This window comes from Larimichthys crocea, chromosome XI (genome assembly GCF_000972845.2).
Source record: "Larimichthys crocea isolate SSNF chromosome XI, L_crocea_2.0, whole genome shotgun sequence".
NCBI lineage: Eukaryota > Metazoa > Chordata > Actinopteri > Sciaenidae > Larimichthys > Larimichthys crocea.
In genome coordinates, this window is record NC_040021.1 from 8,145,398 (window position 1) to 8,166,474 (window position 21,077).

Below are 21,077 nucleotides of genomic sequence, written 5' to 3' on the forward strand. Positions count from 1 at the left end.
AAAGCTCAAATCAATATTTATAGACATACTTAGACTCATAAAATGCTTTTTATTCTTTCTTTTTTTCTCCCTCTTCCCAGTCCGACACCACCCCGAGAGGCATGCAGACATCTGCACACACCATTTTTCACTTAGCTAATGGCATTCCTGCAGAACAACATGCAAGGTGAATAGGGCATGAGCTGAAGGTGTCGAGATTGCATTCCTCCTCTGCCTCCCTTCTCCTTTTTTTACCCTTCCAACCTCCAGCGTAACACTTTTAACAGCATCCAGCTAAGAGCAGCCGATTGGGCTTGCGTGAGTGTGTCTATACAGTACGTGTGAAAGTTTGTGCACTTTTGACATGCAAGTGATGGAACGTCTATTCATTACACAGACAAAAACCGTGAAGTCTTTGAACGATGATGGCACAGTACAAGGATGTGAGAGATGCAAACCTCCCTGACCTGAGCCGAGCGGGGGTATTACGGTCATGTTTATCTTCCCCCCTAAAAGAACGCGCTGCCACGACCTCACTCTGTGAAAATGAATGGTTTCACGAGTCTCTACATATCTAAATACACGTGTGCCTGCATGGCCGAGAGCACGCGTGTCATCGGACATTATTAACATGCTCATTCTTGTCTTGTGTATACAAAGTAGACCAGGTTTATGGTCTTGTAATGTGAACCTTATCAAGGGACCAGTGGTCTGAGCTGTGGGCTTTTTTTCTGGTTCTGCTCCATTTTTTATGTTAGTGTGGGCAATCTAACCTACTCTACTACTTTATTAGGTTTTGTTGTGAGTGCGTCTACTAGACACTGAGACTTAAAGGAGCATACCTGTGGTTCTGAAAGTTTTAGCCCATTAACGATAAACTACATCTAATTTACGTGATCTGTCGAGAATTTTCCAAAGCATGTCGTAATTCTTGATTCTCGTCTTCAAGGCAACCATTGATTTCCATTTAACTAAACAAAGCACAAGAGATCTAGAGAATTGTCTTTGCGTGTAATAGCGCAGTCATAAAAACGGCTCGGATAAATGAAGGCTTGGATTTGTCAGTGTCAGAATCTTCAATGGGTTAGAGCAGATACAGAACATATGGATGATATTTGAACATACCTGTCGTACAAATTTAGACAAACTTTAGAGAACAGTTAAGGGGGAAATCTAAAATCCTTTTAAATCTAACCATGACAAACCATGACTATGGAGTTGGGAATGAACCAGTAGGCAAACTGCCATAAATGTGCCCTTTAGTAAGGCACTTAATCCACCCCCAAAAACACTTCTGGAGCTAATCTAAGGCAACTGGTGGAAAACTGGCTATGTTAGGAAGTTCACTACAGTGGTTGTTTGTAAGTGTATGAATGAGAAGCAGGCACAGCTCAGAAAAAAAAAACCTTTGCAGAAAAGTTATGAGAACCTCAAATCCTGAAGATCCAGGAAAAATTCAACTTTTGGGTATTTTTGGCTCAGATGCATGATTCATCAAATCAGTGGCCTCAAGTTATCCAGTCGGTGTGGACTGTGTAGGCTAGGAAAGCCAGTCAGTTGGCAGGAGCTTCTTGTGACGAGATACGTGCAGTACCCATTCAGTATTCTTTAACATAACACATGATGCATGTGCATATTCGACTATATTGCGTCCATGCAAAGCAAAACATAGCTGGATGGTGACACCGTCTAAAAGCATCCAAAGTCGGGGGAAATGAGGGTTGGGAGTACATTCCAGGATGGAGAGAGTGGAACAGCTCAACCCCCCATCCTGCCTCGCTGAGCCCCCTGCCCTACATTCAGCTGCAAAGCATCGAATTTTTTTTCCCCATTTATTTTAATGGATAACACACATCCCTCTGCTGTGAGACATCCACAAATGCAAATGTATGCAGACACACACACACACAGAGATGCCACAGCATGGGCTCTGAACGTAATCACTCTCACTTCACCGCAGCCATCAGTTATGCTCCACAATCCCAGCTGTTTTGGCTATTTAAACCCTCCTCGTACACCGCACATGTGCGCGCACACACAGTTGGTGTCATTAACATAGATGCAGAGGCAGGAATAGATGCTCCGTTGACAGCGTGGGGTCACAACAATCAGTGAGAAAATCACTGAGTTGTGGCGCTCCCCCACAGACCCCACACAGAATCCCACTGATGTCTTCAGCACTGATAATACCCACAACCTCAGGCTTGAAATATGTGCAAAGAGGAGGTGCTGAGCATGATAATCACATTAAACACACACATACATTCTCTCCCTTTTTTTATCATCAGTGAATCAAACCCAAGCATCTGTTGACTATTTTGTTGTCACTGATCATGTCAGTTTATGTTTGCCTGACTCTACCGTTAATGTTTGCATTAATTAATAAGCTGCAGCAGCTATTAGGGCTATCTTACACAACTGCCCATTTATTAGTGTTTATTTTAAACATTAAAAACATAAACTGTACAAAACTGGATTAAAAGATTAATAAAGAAATTAACAAAAGACATTTAAGAGATCATTTAACATGCAAACTCTTTGCAATTTAATCGTTTTTTCAACTTACTTACAAGGAAGAATCACTTTATTTACACCTGCACTATTACTGTTAATACTGTTCATACTGTATAAATATATATATGTATTATATTTCATACTGAAACAACATATCTTAGCTTAATCAACCCACACTGTATAATTACATCAATCATTACGTTTATATGCCAATTGCTGCTGCTACACAAGCTGTTGTAATCATCATTTCACTCTGCCCATGAATACTGTTTATATCCATCCATCAATTATCTGTAGCAGTTTGTTTGTGTTTTTCCCATTTTTTGTGTAACCGTTTTTGTGTAAGAGTTCCTGAGCTGTGTACGATGAACATCTTCATAACAGAGACATAAAAATGAATTTTCACCAAATCAGTAAAATGATAATGATGATTCTGACTTTAAAGTAGTCCTTACTGTAATATACATATTGAAAGTCTACTGTCCATAGCTTAACCTGACCTCTGACAATGCCAGACTGGTGCATGCTGCCCTCTGCTATCTCTAATGTTTGCATTTCCATGTCTTTATCAGCTGGATGTGGGAGAGGCAGGTTAGCTGTCGAGGTCAGCAGAGATTTATCATTATCTGATGTTCCACTGGGTCAACAAGGATGTGACCGCCGCTGAATCATCAAACCACGCTGCCCGCCTAAACTCACTCCTTCGTATCAGGGTTATGAGGTAATGGGATGCTGAGTTTTGATTGTGAGAGCTGCTGAGGTTGTCAAATGACTTGTGAAAACAGTCAAGACAGAGGTCGTCATTTGTCGTCGCTGCGGTGCAGACAGAGAACAGCGAACGCGGCACGACTTGTCTAGACGCAATCATGACAGAAATAAAGGCAGCAACATTCAACAAGCATGTTCCAACACATGTCACGGCTAATCTAAACAACGCTGCTATCTTTAGAAGAAGGCAACAACTGCACGTACATGGCACTTTATAAAATCAACACTTGGCAACATTCACATCTACTGGGGCCTGAGGAATGAATGGCGTTCTGCTGAAAAGATAAACTATGATAAGCTCGACATAGCTCAATAAATGTCATATAAATCTCAATAAACGATTGGGTCTATTTACTTTTTGTGCAGTTGACTTTGTTAATGTGACAGTTACAAGGGTTGAGATAAATGTTGACTGTCAGCATTCTTTGTCTCTAAAATCTCTTGCATGATTTAATACATGAAAAGGCTCATGATTAGGCTTTCAATCACTGGTGGTATGTAAAGCGTTGCCTTGATTAAATCAGAAAGTTTTGCTGCTGTCTCTTTACATAGCATGGAAAATGTGTCATTGATGTCTTAGTGATACTAGCATCAATAAGACTGATACCAAAAATCTGTTATTTACCATTAAAAACATGTATGTGGTTAAGTACATAATAGGAAACAATAAAAAAAGACGTAGCCTTTTAACTGACACTGTCCCTGACATGACTGCACATTATTCCCTTTTAATGATAGAAGTAGAATAGTTAGTAAGTTAGAAAGCATCTGTGATTCTGGCCCTGTTATTACTTTGTATTGGAACAAAACCAAATGTTGTGGTATCACACACCCCTGTTGTTCAAAGCAGCCAGGTCACATGAGTGTGAAACGCCACACAAAATATAACATGTGTGGGGTTAAAACAAATCAAGATGTGGGAAAAACTAAGAGGCACGATTAAAACGAATGAGATAAAAAAACAGTAAGCAAAGTAATGAACTTAGCCGGTTGATTTTACTATTGATTAACCAAAACAACTGAACCAAGACCCTTTAGAGGAAGCGGTCTCATTCTGGATCACAAATGAATCTGAAGGCAGTTGGTTTATGGTGGGAATGTGATCCAAACTTGTTCTGACCCAACTACAAGGCATGCTCCGCTAACCATCAAAAGCCTCATAAATGATCAATGTTCCTTAAAAACTGAACTGAAGCAAGAACTCCCATCTTAACTTAATGATTCATAACATTATAATACAAATGTCCTGCACTTTGGTGACTCACTGAAGAAGGCCGTGGGTATGGTGGAAAGCTTCGGGATTCGTTCCCAAGGTTAAAAGTCTACCTAAAGTTTAATAGCAGACTTCCAAAACAACATTTAATGAGAACTTTAAGATGGAGATAAACCAAAACCCTGAAAATGTTATCACAGATGTGTGCAGAGCGAGAAGCTCTGCTTCACTCCATACAGCCACATCTCTGAATCTTCATGGTGATCACAGAGGTCAGCAGCTAACTCTAGTACAGAAGTTAATTAAGACGTGTGGGGACAAACACAAAGGCAAGACAGAGCTACTGTTCTTTCTCCCTCCACAATCAATGCAAATGGTAAGCTACAGACAGTGGCATGGGGCAGGTAAAGCAACATCTAACACTATCATAGGTTGAGACATGGTTGAACAGGAGGTTGAGGATAGTCAAGATCTTGAAGGACTAGGAGCTCAGAGTCTTTGCAGTGTTTAAGAGCCTCTCCACAACACACAAACCTTTCAGTAAACACCAGAAATGACTGAATTAGATTACAAGCTGTTGTTCTAAATGACGGAGGATAAAACCATAACAAAATAACACAGCAGAGTATGTTTAAGCATCTGTGTGTCATTATACGCTCTATGATTTGATGCAGGCCATCGCGCTGCATCGCTCCGTCTTTATCATTTTGGTTAAAACACTACCACCTGCCTCATATAGCGCCCGTCTATCTTAGGTGCTTCCCTGTCATTGTCAGGTAATTAGACGAACCCTATAAGTGAGAGGGACTCACGACGAGTAGTGTTCTTCTTTACCTCTTCCACAGAGGAAGGACTGATGAAAACCTGAGTTCAAACACGCAGGAGTTGGCGTGTTCAGATGTGTATAAGAAAGGGAGGCATGTTTTTTCTCCATGTGTTGACAGGGTGCTGGGCCGTATTAGCGGTCAGGCCTGGACAGAGATAATGACGGTGAGGTCTGGGTCAGCCTGAAGTCTGTCATCGGTCTTATCACCACAAATACACAGGGCGCACACACACATTTTACCCTACACCTTTTGTTTAGTCTGCTACTACAACACGAGTTAGGAATTTTTGGAAATGTTTTGACCGATTAATCGATTTTCAGCATCAATACCAACATTTTTTGATACCTTCCTTTGAGAATAAACACAAACCTGAGCAAGCATTTGAGTGGAGTCATTTTCGATACTCCTACACCCCTACACTGGACAGAACCTAAGCAGACTTTTGACTGTATTCTACTATGAGCTATATTTAGAACCAACTCCGAAAATAGACATTAGCAGGCGCGTGCTATCACAGACTACGCAGCTGTTTGTGATCAAGAGAGAAGAGGAAGGGTGATGAGAGAGGAAAAGAGAGGGGAGGAACCTGCACGAACATTTCTTTTCTACAGATAATGTGTTTCTTAGATACATAAACATTTATCGGACTCATGCACACACTCGACATATATAATCAGAAGCTTAGGCGTCTTATTCGGGTTCCAAACATTGAGATTTTCAAGACTTTCTAGGTACAGCTGGCTCTCTGATTGTCCTGCTGTGTCCTGTCTTCTTCTTCTTCTGCCCCGTCAACTCACTCATGGTCTTAAAACAGCTTGAGCCACAACAGATGCAGATGCATGTCCTCGGGGTTAAGAGTGGAGAGAGAAAGAGCATGAGAGAGACGGACAGACAGAGTGAGGAGTGATAGACTCAGAGGCTGCCAGAGACACTTTTACAACAGTCTTTAAAACAAACACCTGCTGCCGTGGCTGCAGTGCCTGCAGGACATCAGAGATCCTGCAGTCTGCAACTGCAGCTAACAGAGTTATAACATTACAAACTATCTGTCAAATCCATAAGCCTCAATTATGGTATAATATCCTGTACCGGTACAACCTGTAACTCGAACGTGCAGCCAGGGCGGTTCTGGAGGGTAAAGCAAATAAAACACAGTTTGCCCATCACCCATGAGGATTTATGCATAGTTTATTCCTGTTGGTGTCCTCAAACTGGGTTCAATCTCACAGTCTCTTTTGCAAAGCAAGACTTCCTGCCGGGCTCTCTACTGGATCACTGAGATATTTGTTTCCTGTGAACACAACTCACAGGAGCAACATGGAAATTAAGGGTATTTTTACATCTACAGTTTGTTTGGTCTGGTCAGAATCAGCGAAAGAGTTGGTTGACTTCATATGTTTTTTCCTTGGTTCAGTTACTTTTCACACAGAGCCATGTGAAAGTGTTCACTCCACTCACTGGTTAGATGTGTCCAAGGTGGGAGCAAGAATGTATCACAGGAAGGAGGTCCTTAAGTCCTGAAGGCAACACACTTCATCGCAAGCCTGGGTAAGACCTATATGTAAAGCACATCTGGCTATGAGAGACAAACGTACAGAGTATACTTTGTATGGTAGTTGGGTCAGAACAAAGTCAGATCACCTTTCCAGCACAAATGATCCACTCCAGAATATCTGACTAGTCCAAGACTACTTCGTCCAAACGGCCTTGGTTCAGATGTTTGGGTCTGCAGCTGAGTTTGATTGCTGTGTTCAGAACAAATCGCACTGATTCAACCAGACTAAACAACGCAGATTTAAAAAATGCAATGCAATATTTGCTGGAGTCGATTCGTCGCGGCACAAGACAAAAGAATGAGAGTTGAGAGGATGGACATGCGCCTGAAATATCCTCAAATAATCAGAGAAAAGACCACAAAGTAAACTAGTTATCAATCATTAAGTGAGGCTTGCAAATGAACCAACTGGTGTATCTGACTATATAAATAGGCAAAACTACATATTGTGCCTGGTAGTGCCACGTCCATAAGGGATGTTACTGCATATACAGTATATTTGAAGCTAATAAAAGCTGACAGAAGATGTTCTTTGTCACTACAACCCTGAATAAAGTAACAAATAACTCTCAGCCCAACAAGAATCATACCCTCGTCACAGCTGAGAAGATCTGTCTTCTCAATCCTCAGCCCAGCCTGCAGTATTTTCATTCCAGCTGTGCTGTAAATCTTTCTTGTATCAAACGGTTGTAGGAGCCCTCCAACAGTGGGCCTACTGTGGCTTATAGAGTTAGAAATTGCAATTTGATCTGCAGCGGTTGTGTCTTTTTTCACATTGTATTGCCGCGGGGGGGGTTTGGTGCAGATTTAAGGCAGACTCACACTAGCATGGACTGACACACAGGTCAACACTTGACACTTTAACTCGCGCGCGCATTACGCAGAACATCTTTCAAGCACATATATTCATCCCTGAGACGGAGGAAGACAGGAAGTGAGAGTGGGAGGGACAGAAAGATGATGCAAACAGATCAGCTTAAAACCAAACAGAAGAGGTATCTGTTATGTTGATATACGATACAGTACGAGGGGCACAAATCACACACTTGGAGGAGAAAGGTGACGAAACGCAGACAGGAATTTTAAGTAATAGTTACAATAAGCTGATTTGATTTTTTTGCTGAGATTTTCTGGAAGTAGTTGCCAGGAAATCAGCGAATCAGCGAACCCAACATCAAGCTACTGCCGCCGGAGCAGTCCATAGGGACTTGGCTTGGGAACCAGAGGGTGGCCGGATCAAGTCCCACATGGACCAAAAATATGGAAGGTGGACTGGTAGCTGGAGAGGTGCCAGTTCACCTCCTGGGCACTGCCGAGGTGCCCTTGAGCAAGGCCCCCCCAACTGCTCACTGGGCGCTGGTCTGGCTGGCTGCCCATCACTCCACCATCTCTCTCCACATTTGCATGTCTATGCCGTTGTACTGCGTGTGTGTGTCCGGGTTAAAATGCATGTAAATAAAAAATAAAAAAATAGAATGAAAAAAGAATTTTCCCATTGAGGGATTAATAAAGTATATCTTCTTCTTTTTAAATCAAACGTCAAATTGACATTTTTACAGATGATAAAATATGTTAATTTGTGACCCTCAGATAGCCAAGCAACATGTTTACGCCTGTTTCCAGTACTGATTCTAAACTAAGTTAACAATCTCACGCATTTTAAGGTATAATCCAGTATGTTCTGAAATAATTCTAGCTTACTACTTCTAGTTTTAGCCTATACTAAAAGGATTCTTGGGTTGAGTTCGAGGACCACCCATGAATTCATCAGCCCTGACCTTTATAGGGCAACTGTCATATTAATGTTGACAGGCATTTTATTAGGTGTATGAAAGAGCAGAAATCTTGAGATCAAAACAGAGAGCATGTGGCTGTCTGTAACATCTCTAAAGAGCGTCTTGTGGGTTCTTAAAAGTCTTTCTACTTTTATCGTGCAAGAAATCACATGTAGTTTTTAGTTAGCAGCCTTTGTTCTGACATCTACTGTCTCGCTCTCTATGCGTTGTTGACAAGTTTTCTAAAGCTTTGTTCATTAACTCTAGCTAGAAGGGTATAGCTATTTTATTTAAAGAACAAAATGCTATTTCCTTATGATACACCAGAAAGCTCCAGTTAGTAAGTCAGCTACTCTGAACTGAACTGAACTGGATCTGGCACTGACAACAACAGAGCCCTGATGAGTGTTTGCTTCCATCAGCAAGCTACCAACATTTTGGACTGCATAAAAGTAGCATCCCCAAATCTCACTGGTTTGGCTAAGGCTATAGACAGACCTACGGGGGCCTGGATCCACAGTGGCCTTGCTAAACAAACACAACTTGGAGGTCTGGCTTCACTTTAGCTGACGAACGTCATTATGCACGTCGATTAAAAACAAACACACTGGCACAGAGAGACGTCCAGCTTTGCAGTGTGGGCCCTACGGGTGGAAAATCCCCATCTGACAGGGTTAGACAGGAGAAAAGAGTGAAAAAGTGAAAGTCGGAGACTACTGAGAACTGAGGCTACTTTTGGCTGATAGACAAAATGGCCTAATTTGTCTTTGGTGTTGCAGCTGTCTAATGCCAAGATGCCAGTTTATCATATAAACTGTACATGACTTGACAGCTGGAAGAGAAGTAGACTTCCACATTTCCTCCTTTATTGTCATGGAGGGAAAGTGAAAGAAGAGCGGGGGATTATTCAGGTTCATCCACCCTGCTCTCTTACTGTTATTAGTGGAGAAAAGCCAAGATCCAAACACAGACTGCCCCCTCTGAGAATACACAAAACCAAAACCTGGTCAGACATAACAGCCACTATTACAAGACCTGATTACCGGACTGTAAACTTCAAGATTTTAGATATGTATTACTTTCTTTACACAGACTTGGTCGGTATTTATAGTATAGTACTTGGTCAGTATTTGACACAATGAGGATAATTTAACACTGTCTCATACAAGCAAGTGTGTAAAAGACTCTCGGTGGCTGAGGCAGAACATAATGCATTTCCACATCACACAGCCACCGAGAACATTCAGCATGAATCAATGATACAGAAGTCAGCGGTTCCCACACACTGTCCACTGTATCACACTTGAATCACATGAGAGCACATGGGCCAGTTTGTACCAACATCAATGACTGGCTGCATTAGCACAGCGGCTAATCATAAACCCTACAACAGCACACACACACACACACACCTCAAGAGTACCAGGACCCAATCGGGCACTGGTGTCATGTTGCAGACAGGAAACAGATGGCCTGCTGGGGGAAAAAAAAAGGCAGAAAAACGGCATGCCAAAGAAGGCCAGAGAGAGAATGCTTCCCTCCCCCCTTTTTCTCTCTCCATCATCCCTTCATACTCGGTTGGAAGGAAAAGGAAGACTGAGGCTATGGTGGTGTTTGGTTGGATCAGTGGGCTCTGGCTCGAGATCAGAGTGATGGAGTTCTCTGGGAGATTTTTAAATAACAGCCCAGCATGGCTCTACTGTACCGGCCTATGCTGGGACTCAGAGCCTGCAGGCTATTTAAGACAGAACACATCCCCAAATGGGTGAGAATATATTTTAAGCCTTTGTGGAATAATATTACTATCGAGTGCTGCGTTTCACATTACTGTAACACTATGACTCACAGTACATGTAGGTGTAAGAGAGAATGGATATGTCATGATAAAAAGTTGATGTGTTAAAGGATGTTGCACAGATCAGTGATATCTAACGTGATCTGTAAAGTTTACTTCCTCCAAAAAACCTCCTGACCTTTGCCTGGTGCACAGAACTGACCCATCAGCTGCTGATGACAGATAACCCTTGACCCTGAAAACAACAATCAGGGATCAATATTGTCTTGGGTAAGGCTGCTCTCCACAGAGAACGCATTGATAAGTGAACTGACCCCTGGCTGTGTGAGGTCGTGATCCATCACATGTTTACTTGAGCTCTGTGTCCTGTGTTCTCCAAATCTCTGATCTCCGATCTTTATCGCTGGGAAGCTCCTCATGCAAGAGACCATGTCAGGTCATCACACAAGTGTACGTGTACTCCCAACTGTAGCTCCTCTACCTCTGAGGATGTTAATTCAAAGGCTGCTGCTGCTGATATTTTCGCAATCGCAAGCTGAATATCTTGATTTTTCCATATGCTGCATAACTTTTTTGGATGAACTGTCACAAGAAAGATATGTTACAGACGTATGCATTTTCATTTTTTAGAGAATGTACACACATATATTTTTTAAATAATATTATAATAGTACTCAGTTATAGTGTACGTAACACTGGCCTTTCACTTTTGCTTCAAACTATCTTTCTAGCCAACATCAGCAGCTACATATAAATATCACAAATCTTGAAGTTTAGACAGCAATGAGATAAAAATGTATCTATAAAAGCTTTGTGCTTTATTAGATATTTCTTACACAAATCTCAGCAGATGTTATTTCATCAACTGGGTGGACATCTGAAAACCTGCCGAACATCTGCAGCTAGTCATTTATTGCTTTATTAAAAAAAAACAAAAAAAACCCTGGGCTGTAAAATCTACAGACATCATTAAGCATGTCTGCTAATTTCTGAAACCTGAAATACGGCAGCGATAAAACTACTAAAGGCAACGCAAACCGAAACACATGTTTACTGTACGTCGAAAGCTACTAAATGTGGGCTGGCTTAAAACACATGTTTAGATAGAAACCTCCTCTCAAAGTCTCTTCATTGAGACTTGGAGTCTTCATTAAATTTGCACCCTGTAATCCTGCTGCATACACATTTCAACCTTTATTGGAAGTCTTGGTGGATTGTTGGGGAGGAGTGTTTGGGCTTTTTGAAAGTCTCCAGACTTCTAATAAGAAGTAAACCAAGCCAAAACATAAAAACAAAAAAAACCTCCTCTCTCCTCTTCTCACTGTCTGTCTTTGTCTCTCCGTTTGCTTCTCGCTCTCAATTCAGTTATGTCGTAAAAAGTACCCTAAGTAGTTGGCATGTCAGCCGAAGCATACCAACAACAGCTCATGGATTGAGACTTGAAAGTATGTTATAAATGTCTTCTGAAAAATCTCCGTCTGCCTCTCTTGAGTCAACACTCGTTTCTTTTTCCCACTATTCCGCTAAATCCTCCTTTAAATCAAGTTTCTCTGCCTTCTTATGCCCGCGCAGCACATGTTTCAGGACTCGAAGCTTCTCAGAACAAATTGAGTTTAATGGGGGTGAGGCAGGGTGAGCCGAGGAGGAGGAGAGGGGAAGGCGAAGAGAGAGCTGTAAAAACACACCACAGCAGCATTACTGCCTCTGACATTATTTCTTATACTAAATCCAACAGTAACATGCGCTGGCATGACAAAAACTCACACACAGACGTGAATTAGTGACGGATTTAGTCTTAAAATGTTATTTTCACACAAAGTATGCTTTGTTCTAAAGATGGAAGATTGAAAGTATGAATCCAAAAAGAAACTTCTAAACAGTCCTGTTTGTATTAATGTGTACAGAAACTATTTATCTGGGCAGCTGTCTCGGCGTCCAGTATAAACTGCAGTGACACACCGTCCATCTTTTCACACCGTCAGAGTTGTTGGCAGATACCAGTTCACCCACGTCTCACGCACGCAAACCTGGTTGGACAGGCAAGTTGAGCAAACATACACACCTTTGGCAAAACACTGACATGAACACACATAGTTGGTATGCACCTGAACACTGGTCTTTTTCTGCTCTCCTCACGGTGCAATGCTCTGCTTTAATTAACTGGACTACTGTAAAGGTTCTTCCGAGGCCAGCACATCCAGGAAAACACACACACACACACAGTGAGCGGGGCAGCGTCCTTCACCCCCAAGAAAATTAATTTTCCTGGGTGAGCATGGCTCACTAAAGGGCAAGTAAAAGGCAGAAAGCCTGTTGAATAAAGCCATTCAAGAGGCTCTGTCCACATCTTCTACAGACCTCGGCATGAACTCATGCCATTGAAATAACTGCATCCTGCAGCTGCCAGTCTACTGTTGATGCTTGTTATCACTGCAACATTAGACAAGACAAACAAAGATACACACAGCATATTAAATACGCCCTCCAGACATGTTTTGAATGCTCGTGTGTCTGGTTAATCTCCTCCTACCTCATTAAAATATCCAGAATCTATGAATATGAAAAACAAGATGTTCCCACTTCATTGGAAAGTCTCAGCGTACGTGCACTGGTTTCAAGTTTCCACATCGCACTTGTGTTAGCTTCATATTTAAAACCAGCGCTGGCTTCCAAACTGGTCGTGATGTCACAAAATCCTGCACGTGGAGACAGAGAAGAGAAAATCCCCCACTTCAGCAGATGTGAAAACTCTGCTCATACATCATTCTGCACAGAGACGCTCAAACAGCCAAGTGAAGTAACATTAAGCAAAACACATTGCTGCGTGGAAAGGGGGGGCGTTTGAAATCCAGTCCACAAACAAATGTGTTCAGTATGTATCTTCAACTGCGGCACAAGAGTCGACGTAAAAGTGTTCGTTTGTGTTTATTTCTGTGCATACTCATGTGCAAAAACCCTCAGCCATTTTTTTTCCCCTCTTCCACCTCGCTGACCTTTTAAATCTAGTAGGATCCAGGGGACTTACCCCCACAATCTGGGAGATAAATGACTCCCCACAGCTATGAGGCTCAAATCCCACCATCCAGGACCAGCCCGGGCAACAACACAGACATCGGAGGACTGGTAAAACACTGCTCCTTCAGAACAAGACTAAGATTTGGCCCAAGAGGAAAGGAAAAGTTCTTGTCGATGAACTATACGGGGTATAAAACACATTTTAGCAGAGCTACGATCTGCAAAGTCAGCTCGCAGACGGTGTGAGGGTTGAGTCATGGCTGACGCCTGGGACACGTGCAGGAGAAGAGAGGTGGGGGTTATACAGATGATAGTATGAGGATGTATAGGTATTACTGAGATGGTGGTTGGGTAAAGTACAGGGTGGGATATGGGGGACAGGAGAACCCCAACACCCCGCTGCAAGCAGCTGCATGTTGGCGCTGAAGAATGCCAGGAAGTTTTTTTTTGGGGGGGGGTCACATCTGCTTTAGCTATCAGGAGACTCCTTAAGCTTCCCCATACTCTTCAAAATGACTTTTATTCGAGAGTATCTTTTAGAGAAAGTCTTGCTGTGGAAGGAAGGAGGGAAGGAAGGGCAGTAGGAAGGAAGGAAAAAAAGAAAACACCCCTCTAGGAGAGCTGAAGCCATTAGGAATGCACGCTGAGTTTCAAAAACAGAGAACAGAGAAGAAAAGGATAAAAATCAAATCAAGGGTAGAAAAAAAAAAAAGAGAGATGGGGGCTGGAAAGGAAAGAGGCCTTTTTGCTTTCCTGTGAGAGAACCAGGCCAAAGCTTAGAACAGCGCCAGGTTCCATTCAGACTAGACACTTGATGAAAAAGAGCAAAAAGGAAAAGAGCGAAAAGAGCGTTCCAAGCATGGGGGTACCAATGTTATAAAGATGCAGGGAGAACCAGAGAAAGACTTTTTTTTTTTTTTCCCACAACCAAGCAGTCAACCTAATCTGATTTACACAGATTATCAGAGGATTGTCAGTCATCTCTGTGTGTGGGGCGCACAAAGAGAGAAAAAGAAAAACAGAGCGAGAGACAGAGACAAGGACAGAGATGCTCATTCATCTCCCCCATTGATCACGTCTACTGTCATCTCAATCTCTCCCTCCATCTGCAGAGGACATACACGCTGCTAATCTGGAATAATAAACAAAAGCGAGTTAACATCCCGCCTAATCAAAACGAACGTGGAACGGGCTGGGCTTATTCCTGTTCCTGTTCCTGTGCCGTCAGTTCTCTGGCCTGCCCTCTCTTTCTCGTAACCCCAACCACACACTAATTCATAAATTACAAACAAAGAGTCCCTTGTGGTTTGGGAGGGACCAGGCAGGCACTGCAAACTGGCGCTACAGGGGAACGGCAACGCGTCAATTAGAGGGAAACCTGGCTGACGGGGAGAGGTAGGTGTGGATGCATGCACACACTAACACTGGAGCACAGACCTACTGTATACACATGTTTACAACACACACACACACACATGCACACGCACACACCATTTGGAAGCCATCTAAACAATTTTGTCATCATGGAGCCCATGAACTGACTGCGCCATTGTCCGCAGTTAGCAGCTCGCTGATTTTCTCGGGTTCTGTTTACGAGGGGTGACGTGTGTGTTCAGGTGTTGTGCACGCCACGCTGGGAGCAGAGCCTGCAGTCGTGTTGAAACTCAAGGCAGGCTTCTGTGGAAAAAAAAAAAACACGTGCTGAACTGCAGGAGCCGCTGCTGCAATTGCGCATGTGGATTAAACACGAAACATATTTTGAGCTCAGCATCTGATCAACAGAACACATCATGGCTGATTACTCAGTTTACAGACTCTTATAGGACAATAACCAAAATTGAATGAATTACCGAGAGTCTTGTGAATCTTTTATGATCTGAATGTTCTCATTCATTTGGGATTTTATTGCCCGAATCATCCCATTTAATTAAACTTAGAATAGCTACAATAACCTTTGCCGTCTGACAAGAAGGTCCAAGCAACCAATCAGCCTCACGTCTTGTACAGAAGCTTAGAATTAACAGTACTTGCTGCCACTTTTCTCTCTTTTATATCATTAACTGAATATGTTTGGTTGGACAAAACAAGAGATTTGAAGACGTCACCTTGGGCTCTAAGAAATCATTTTTTTGACAGTTCATGGACGATTAATCAAGGAAATAATCAGAAGAGTGAAGGCTAATTAACACAAAGGTCCAAAGAAGACAGCATCGCAGGGTTTTGACATCTTTCCACTGCAAGCTCTGAGTGTGAACGACTCGCTGTCCCAGTTGGTTTTACTGTACTATGAACTGTGTAGTTAATTACAGTGAAGTCACTCATTAAAATAATGACCCGCAGCGCATAACAATGTTCATTTATGGAAACACACACACACAAACACGCTGTCCCTATTAAAGGTACCGAAACTGACTGAGGGTGTTGTCAGGTATCAGTCTAGGCGTATGCATGTGTGTGTGTGTGTGTGTGTGTGTGCACTGTTTAGGTTTGTCTGTATCATGCAGTCGCTCCTCAGTTACCTCATCTGTCCACACGTGAAACCTAAAGTCTCCCCTGTCAGAGTCTAATCCAGTCAGTCAACGTGCGAACATCTTCCTCTGAGCTCCTGAGCACTTTGATTCCTCATGTTATCGCAGGAATCATAACACAACACGTATTCACACCCGCACTAATTTATCCACATCGACATATCAACAGCGAGAGCTGAAACAGCTATGGCATTCCTGAGGGCAACACAAGGTGAGGCATTTGAATTTCACACACACAGTCGCTTATGCCAGAGTAAATATGCAGAGAAATGACGCTTAAACATCCAAATTTTAGAGACCAGAGGATGCTGAGACAGAAAAGTCTGACAACAGGCAGAAGTATCCAGACTACAAGCAGAGAGAGATTTAAAAGCGTGTTCAGGCAGAAGACGAGGTGACACTTACACACACATTGTTGAATGGAAAATCCTCCAGGGTCCAGGCCAGTAACTTTCTCTCTGAGTGTGTGTTTGTGTGCCTCTGTCTGGCTTGTCAAACACACTTGCCCCCCTCCTCCTCTTCTCTTCCTCTCCGTCCCGGGCCAGGAGAGCTCGGACTAGCTCTGCCGTGAAAAATAAGTGCTCACATAGAATAGTCCAACCGTGGGTCCGACCAGAACGAGAGAGTGCGGCCCAAAAAAGGAAGAGAAAGAAGGAGGGAGGGAGTAAAAAAAACAAAAAAAAGGAAAGGATAGCCCCTTTAAGAAGGTATGCTCCTTCACGGTGACTCCCCCTTTTTTTTTTTAAGCTGAATGGAGTATGAAGAGAGTTTCCTCTTCTCTTCTTCTCCTCATCCAGAGAAAATGAGGCTTTTTTCTAATGCTTCTCCTCTTTTAGTTTCCCCTTCCTTCCTTCCTTCCTACTCTCAGGGAGAGAGAGAGAGAGAGAGAAAGTTAAACCCGGCTTTAGACAACTGGAATGTGACAGCAAGAGAGAGCGAGGGAGAGAGAATGAGGTGGTGAGGGAGGGAGTGTGTGAGAGAGAGAGAGAGAAAGAGAGAGAGAGAGGGAGAGAAAGAGTCAGAAACAGGGACATGTAGTGTCCACCTACACAGCCCACTGCTGTGTGAGTGAGCAGTCATAGAGAGGTAGAAAGGGGGAGGGAAGGAGCAAGCGAGCAAGAGGAGGAGGGGGCTATGAGTGTGTGCATGAGTGTTTCAGAGTGAGTAACAGAGAGAGAGAGAGAGAGAGAGAGAGAGAGAGAGATGAAAAAAGAAAGAGTGCAGCTCCAGGAAATGACCAGAGAATTTCATTCAGCTCCGATTGGGAATCTGGGAATGTGGTGTGTAAGAACCGGAACGCGCTGGGAATGTGCACATAAGGGATATGACCATATACACCGTGAGACAATATGGATTTCTAACATGGCATCTGCCCCTGTAATATCTCTGGTAGAATTAGTTCACTGTGTTGCAAATCAAGGATCTGAGGTATTTATGAAGATAGGCAGTGATTTGTCGGGTATTCGACTTGCGTACGAGCTAAAACAAAACATTCTTGTCAATTGATTTACCAGAATATGTACTACATTGTGACTTAGTATATCGATATTCAATATGCTGGAGGATTTGCCCACTCCTTCCTGTTGTCGGCTTTCTTTTGTACAGATTTGCACGTGGGTTTTGTATTCTGCTGGCTGATTGTTGGATCAACCAATCAGCTTGTATGATGCAGCAGCTGTGTGATGTAATGTTTACATTTATTATGCCAACGTGCTCATTCAGAACTTTTATGGAGCGACGTTACAAGACTCATCCATGATAACAGAGTAGTTTTTTTCCCCCTGCAGTTCTAAAGCTGCTCTCCTGTGGAGTTATCGTGTAAACAAACAGTTATTTTTACATCAGTGTTTCTCACCAGCGCACATTGCGTGAGGCCTTTCTCATAAAACGCTTAGAAAGCTTCAACATTTTAAATCTTGCATTGTTTAAATCCATCATTCTTCTTTGCCTTTCTTGGGGCGTTTATGTGTTTCTTGACACTATTGAGCTGCAAACTGTCCATCGAAACAGCAGGAATGTGTATACACTGCCACATGCAACAAAACAGGGACATACCCTTAAAAACAATGTTCAATGGTGCTACGAGTGGTCGAAAACCACACTGGGAACCTTAAATGAAATTAATGTATGTGACAAAACAAAATCAAAATCTACAAATTCACTTATTTCTATTAATTATCAATTAAACTTTGACACAATCTCAACTTCATACAACTAGAAAGTTGTTAAAACAAGCTTATTATTATGTTTTCATATAAGGCATCTCATTTCTGTTCTTGTTCATGACATGTCAATGTAAATAAAGCTGAAGCAAAAAGATTTGGGAGGTGAGTGCATTGACTCTCGCATCCTCTGCAAACCTCTGAGACCTATAGTTACCCAGAACACCCCTCTCTGCATGGATCCACAGAGACATTTAAATGTATCCTGCAGAACTATAATTCTAGCTTAAGATGCCCTGGGAATTTCTCCCCTTGATTCCCACCCCCTACACTGCTTCTCTCCACAAATACACACACACACACACACACTAATTCCCCCCTCTCCCTTTCTCCCTTCCTCTCCCTCCGTCCTCGTCCACCGCAGGAGGAAAACTGAAACCAGCCACAGACTGGAAAGCATTAGTCTGCCCCCCTACCTCCTCCGATTCAACACACTCATACATACAAGCGAAAACAACCAACGATGGATCGGGAAAAAAGAGAGAGAGAGAGAGAGCAGAGAGTAGCTTTTTCGCCGTGAGCGCAGAGTGACACAAAAAAACAGTAGTGTACACAGTTTACGACTTCGCGAAGCCGACAAAGTTGGCAGTGAGTTCTCGTCCAGAGCTCTGCTTATTTTGCAGTTTCCAGCCCAACAAAGAAGCAGTCGCTCTTTTGGGAAAACAGGGCCAAGCTAAAACCACAGGACAAGAGGGGGGGGGGGCGACGGGATGTTTGTGTGTTTGTGTGTACAACGTTTGCGCATTCAGCTCGTGCACGTACTGTATAATCCATTTGTGCTTGTTTCTTGTGTGTGTAGGTATGTTTGTACATGTGCGTACATGCGTTTGTGTGACAGTTTGAACATTAACTTGACTGCACGCTCCTATTATCCTACGTTTTCTAAAGCAGACAAACAGCCTAAAGCCACGCAGAAACATTCCTCCGCTCTGGAAAGCGCTTCCTATGTTTGAGGCTGGAACCATTAGAGGGACATAAGTGGCTTTGACTAGCGGCAGCAGAGCGACAGACCCTGAAAATGATCATCAGGGAGGCCCCTCTTTCTCCCATTCGTGTACACACCAGTGCTGATGAGACCTATGCCCTCAATAAAAGTGTCACAGAGGCCAGGTAGGACTGAGCGGTCAGGATTGAGCCAGAAGACCAGACAAGAGGAAAGACAGACTAATCATCTGATGTCATGAGGTTGTTTACACAATGAAGAGGAAGGAAGGAAGTACTAAAGCATTTAAACAGAATATCAAATAATCAATAATAGCTATAAATTTACACGTAATGCCACTGATAGCACGAGCAAGGACTATATGGAAAAATCCAGTTTCTAACTAAGAAATGTAATGATCTACTTCTAGATCCTAAACTATGTTAATGACATTTAACACAGCTGATGTCGAGCACCTCAGAGTTTATGAAACTCAGTGAGTCCTGAGTTTGGCGCTCGTCCTATCAAGCTGCAGTCAGCAGTGTTATCTGTCTGTATCAGCACAGGCCTCTGTTGCTGTCGCTCCCCTGTGTTCATTAAACAGTCTGCAGATAATCAAAGCGTCTGGCTGACACACCGGTCTACTGTTTTCACTAAAGGGACTTTTTAAAGGTTTCATACCATGATGTGAATCACGGTGGGTACAAAACACTGCTCCACTGGGTTAGGAGAAAAGGAAAATCACTGAGTTCTGAGAAGTTCCAAGTTACAACAAATCAGCCATTTAGGATTTTCTAAACTTGTAAGTGCGTAGTTTACAAGTCCAGATTATAGACACTTCATAAGCGCCACATCAGAAACTGTAATGAGTTCTGTTTATACTTTTTCTTTTTTTTTTTTTTACTTTTTACTGAAAATGATCCAGTTCAAACACTTTTCTTTTCTTTTTATCTCGCTTTGGAGAAAATACAGTCTCTAATCTTAAGTAATTTGTAATAAACTTTCCGATAAAATGAGAAGACTTCAAAGGATTCAGTTCTAACAATCCGACGTCAATATCCAACACTGAGCCTGCAGGATTTGTTAGGCTGTGTTACATCTACAACTCTGCGGCACAGAGCGACTTGGGAAGCAGCTGGTAATTCAGTATGAAAATAGTTTCTGCACAACTCAATTACTCTCTATGAAAAAAGAAAAAAAAAACCCTATTCTGTCAGATACTCAAGGACACGAACCAGTCAACTTCCAGCTCTAACCTCTAGGCTATCGCTGTCTGCGTGGTCGGAAATGGTGGACACAGTGGAGACAGAAGAAAAACAAGGAAGAAGGATGAGATGAAAGGCCGAGGTTTTAAATGTTGTCGAGGGTGACATGGACGGGGAAATGGGGAAACCGAAGGGGGATGGAGTAAGAAAGAGACAGCAAACCCACGCTTAGTGAATAAAAACCTGCGTGGAGTGGCAAAGAAAAGAAAGCAAAAAAGGGAAAAGTTCAGAGAAGCTGCAAGAACTTAAACGGGAATTTAACACCTTTGGTTCAAGATATATTTTAATCTGATTAAACCTCTTACACACGTCCTCCCCTGAGGACAGTGATCACACTGGCTGGGTATTAAACTAGATGTGTAATGCGTGACGAGCGTGTACATGTTCAAAGGGGGGAAAATACCAGAATTAGCGAGTGATTTAACCAGATTTGATTTGCCTGTTTTGTGTGTGCGACATGTGTGTGTGCGACATGTGTGTGTGTGTGTGTGTGTGCACCAAACAGCCAGCAGACACCAGATGATTCATGTGAATGAGACACGGTGCGTGGACCAGACGTCAGCTGACTGAAGATGCTGGCAAAGCCAAAACCACAACTCCTTGCATCAGCAAATCACCGTGGCAACAGTGTATTCCCGCCAAAAAAAAAAAAAAAAAAAAGACTCCCTCCATGTTATGCTCTTCCTGCTCGGGAGGCTG

General features: G+C 42.7%; 1 protein-coding gene across 4 annotated transcripts in view; it reads right to left on the reverse strand.

Annotated features, from left to right (window-relative positions):
- The window catches only part of eva1aa (eva-1 homolog A, regulator of programmed cell death a), a 118,921-nt gene that overhangs the window by 10,901 nt on the left and 86,943 nt on the right, over window positions 1-21,077 (reverse strand). The window contains exons 1-2 of one of the 4 annotated variants that reach the window (XM_027284433.1): window positions 16,375-17,072; window positions 14,933-15,118 (exon numbers count right to left, since the gene is read on the reverse strand). The exons of 2 other annotated variants lie outside the window; for them this stretch is intronic. In XM_027284433.1, the coding sequence (XP_027140234.1) occupies window positions 14,933-14,975 (43 nt within the window). In that variant the 5' untranslated portion in view covers window positions 14,976-15,118; window positions 16,375-17,072. Of the gene's footprint in view, window positions 1-14,932; window positions 15,119-16,374; window positions 17,073-21,077 lie in introns of those variants that run through there. One more of the 4 variants, XM_027284434.1, reaches the window with a different exon arrangement.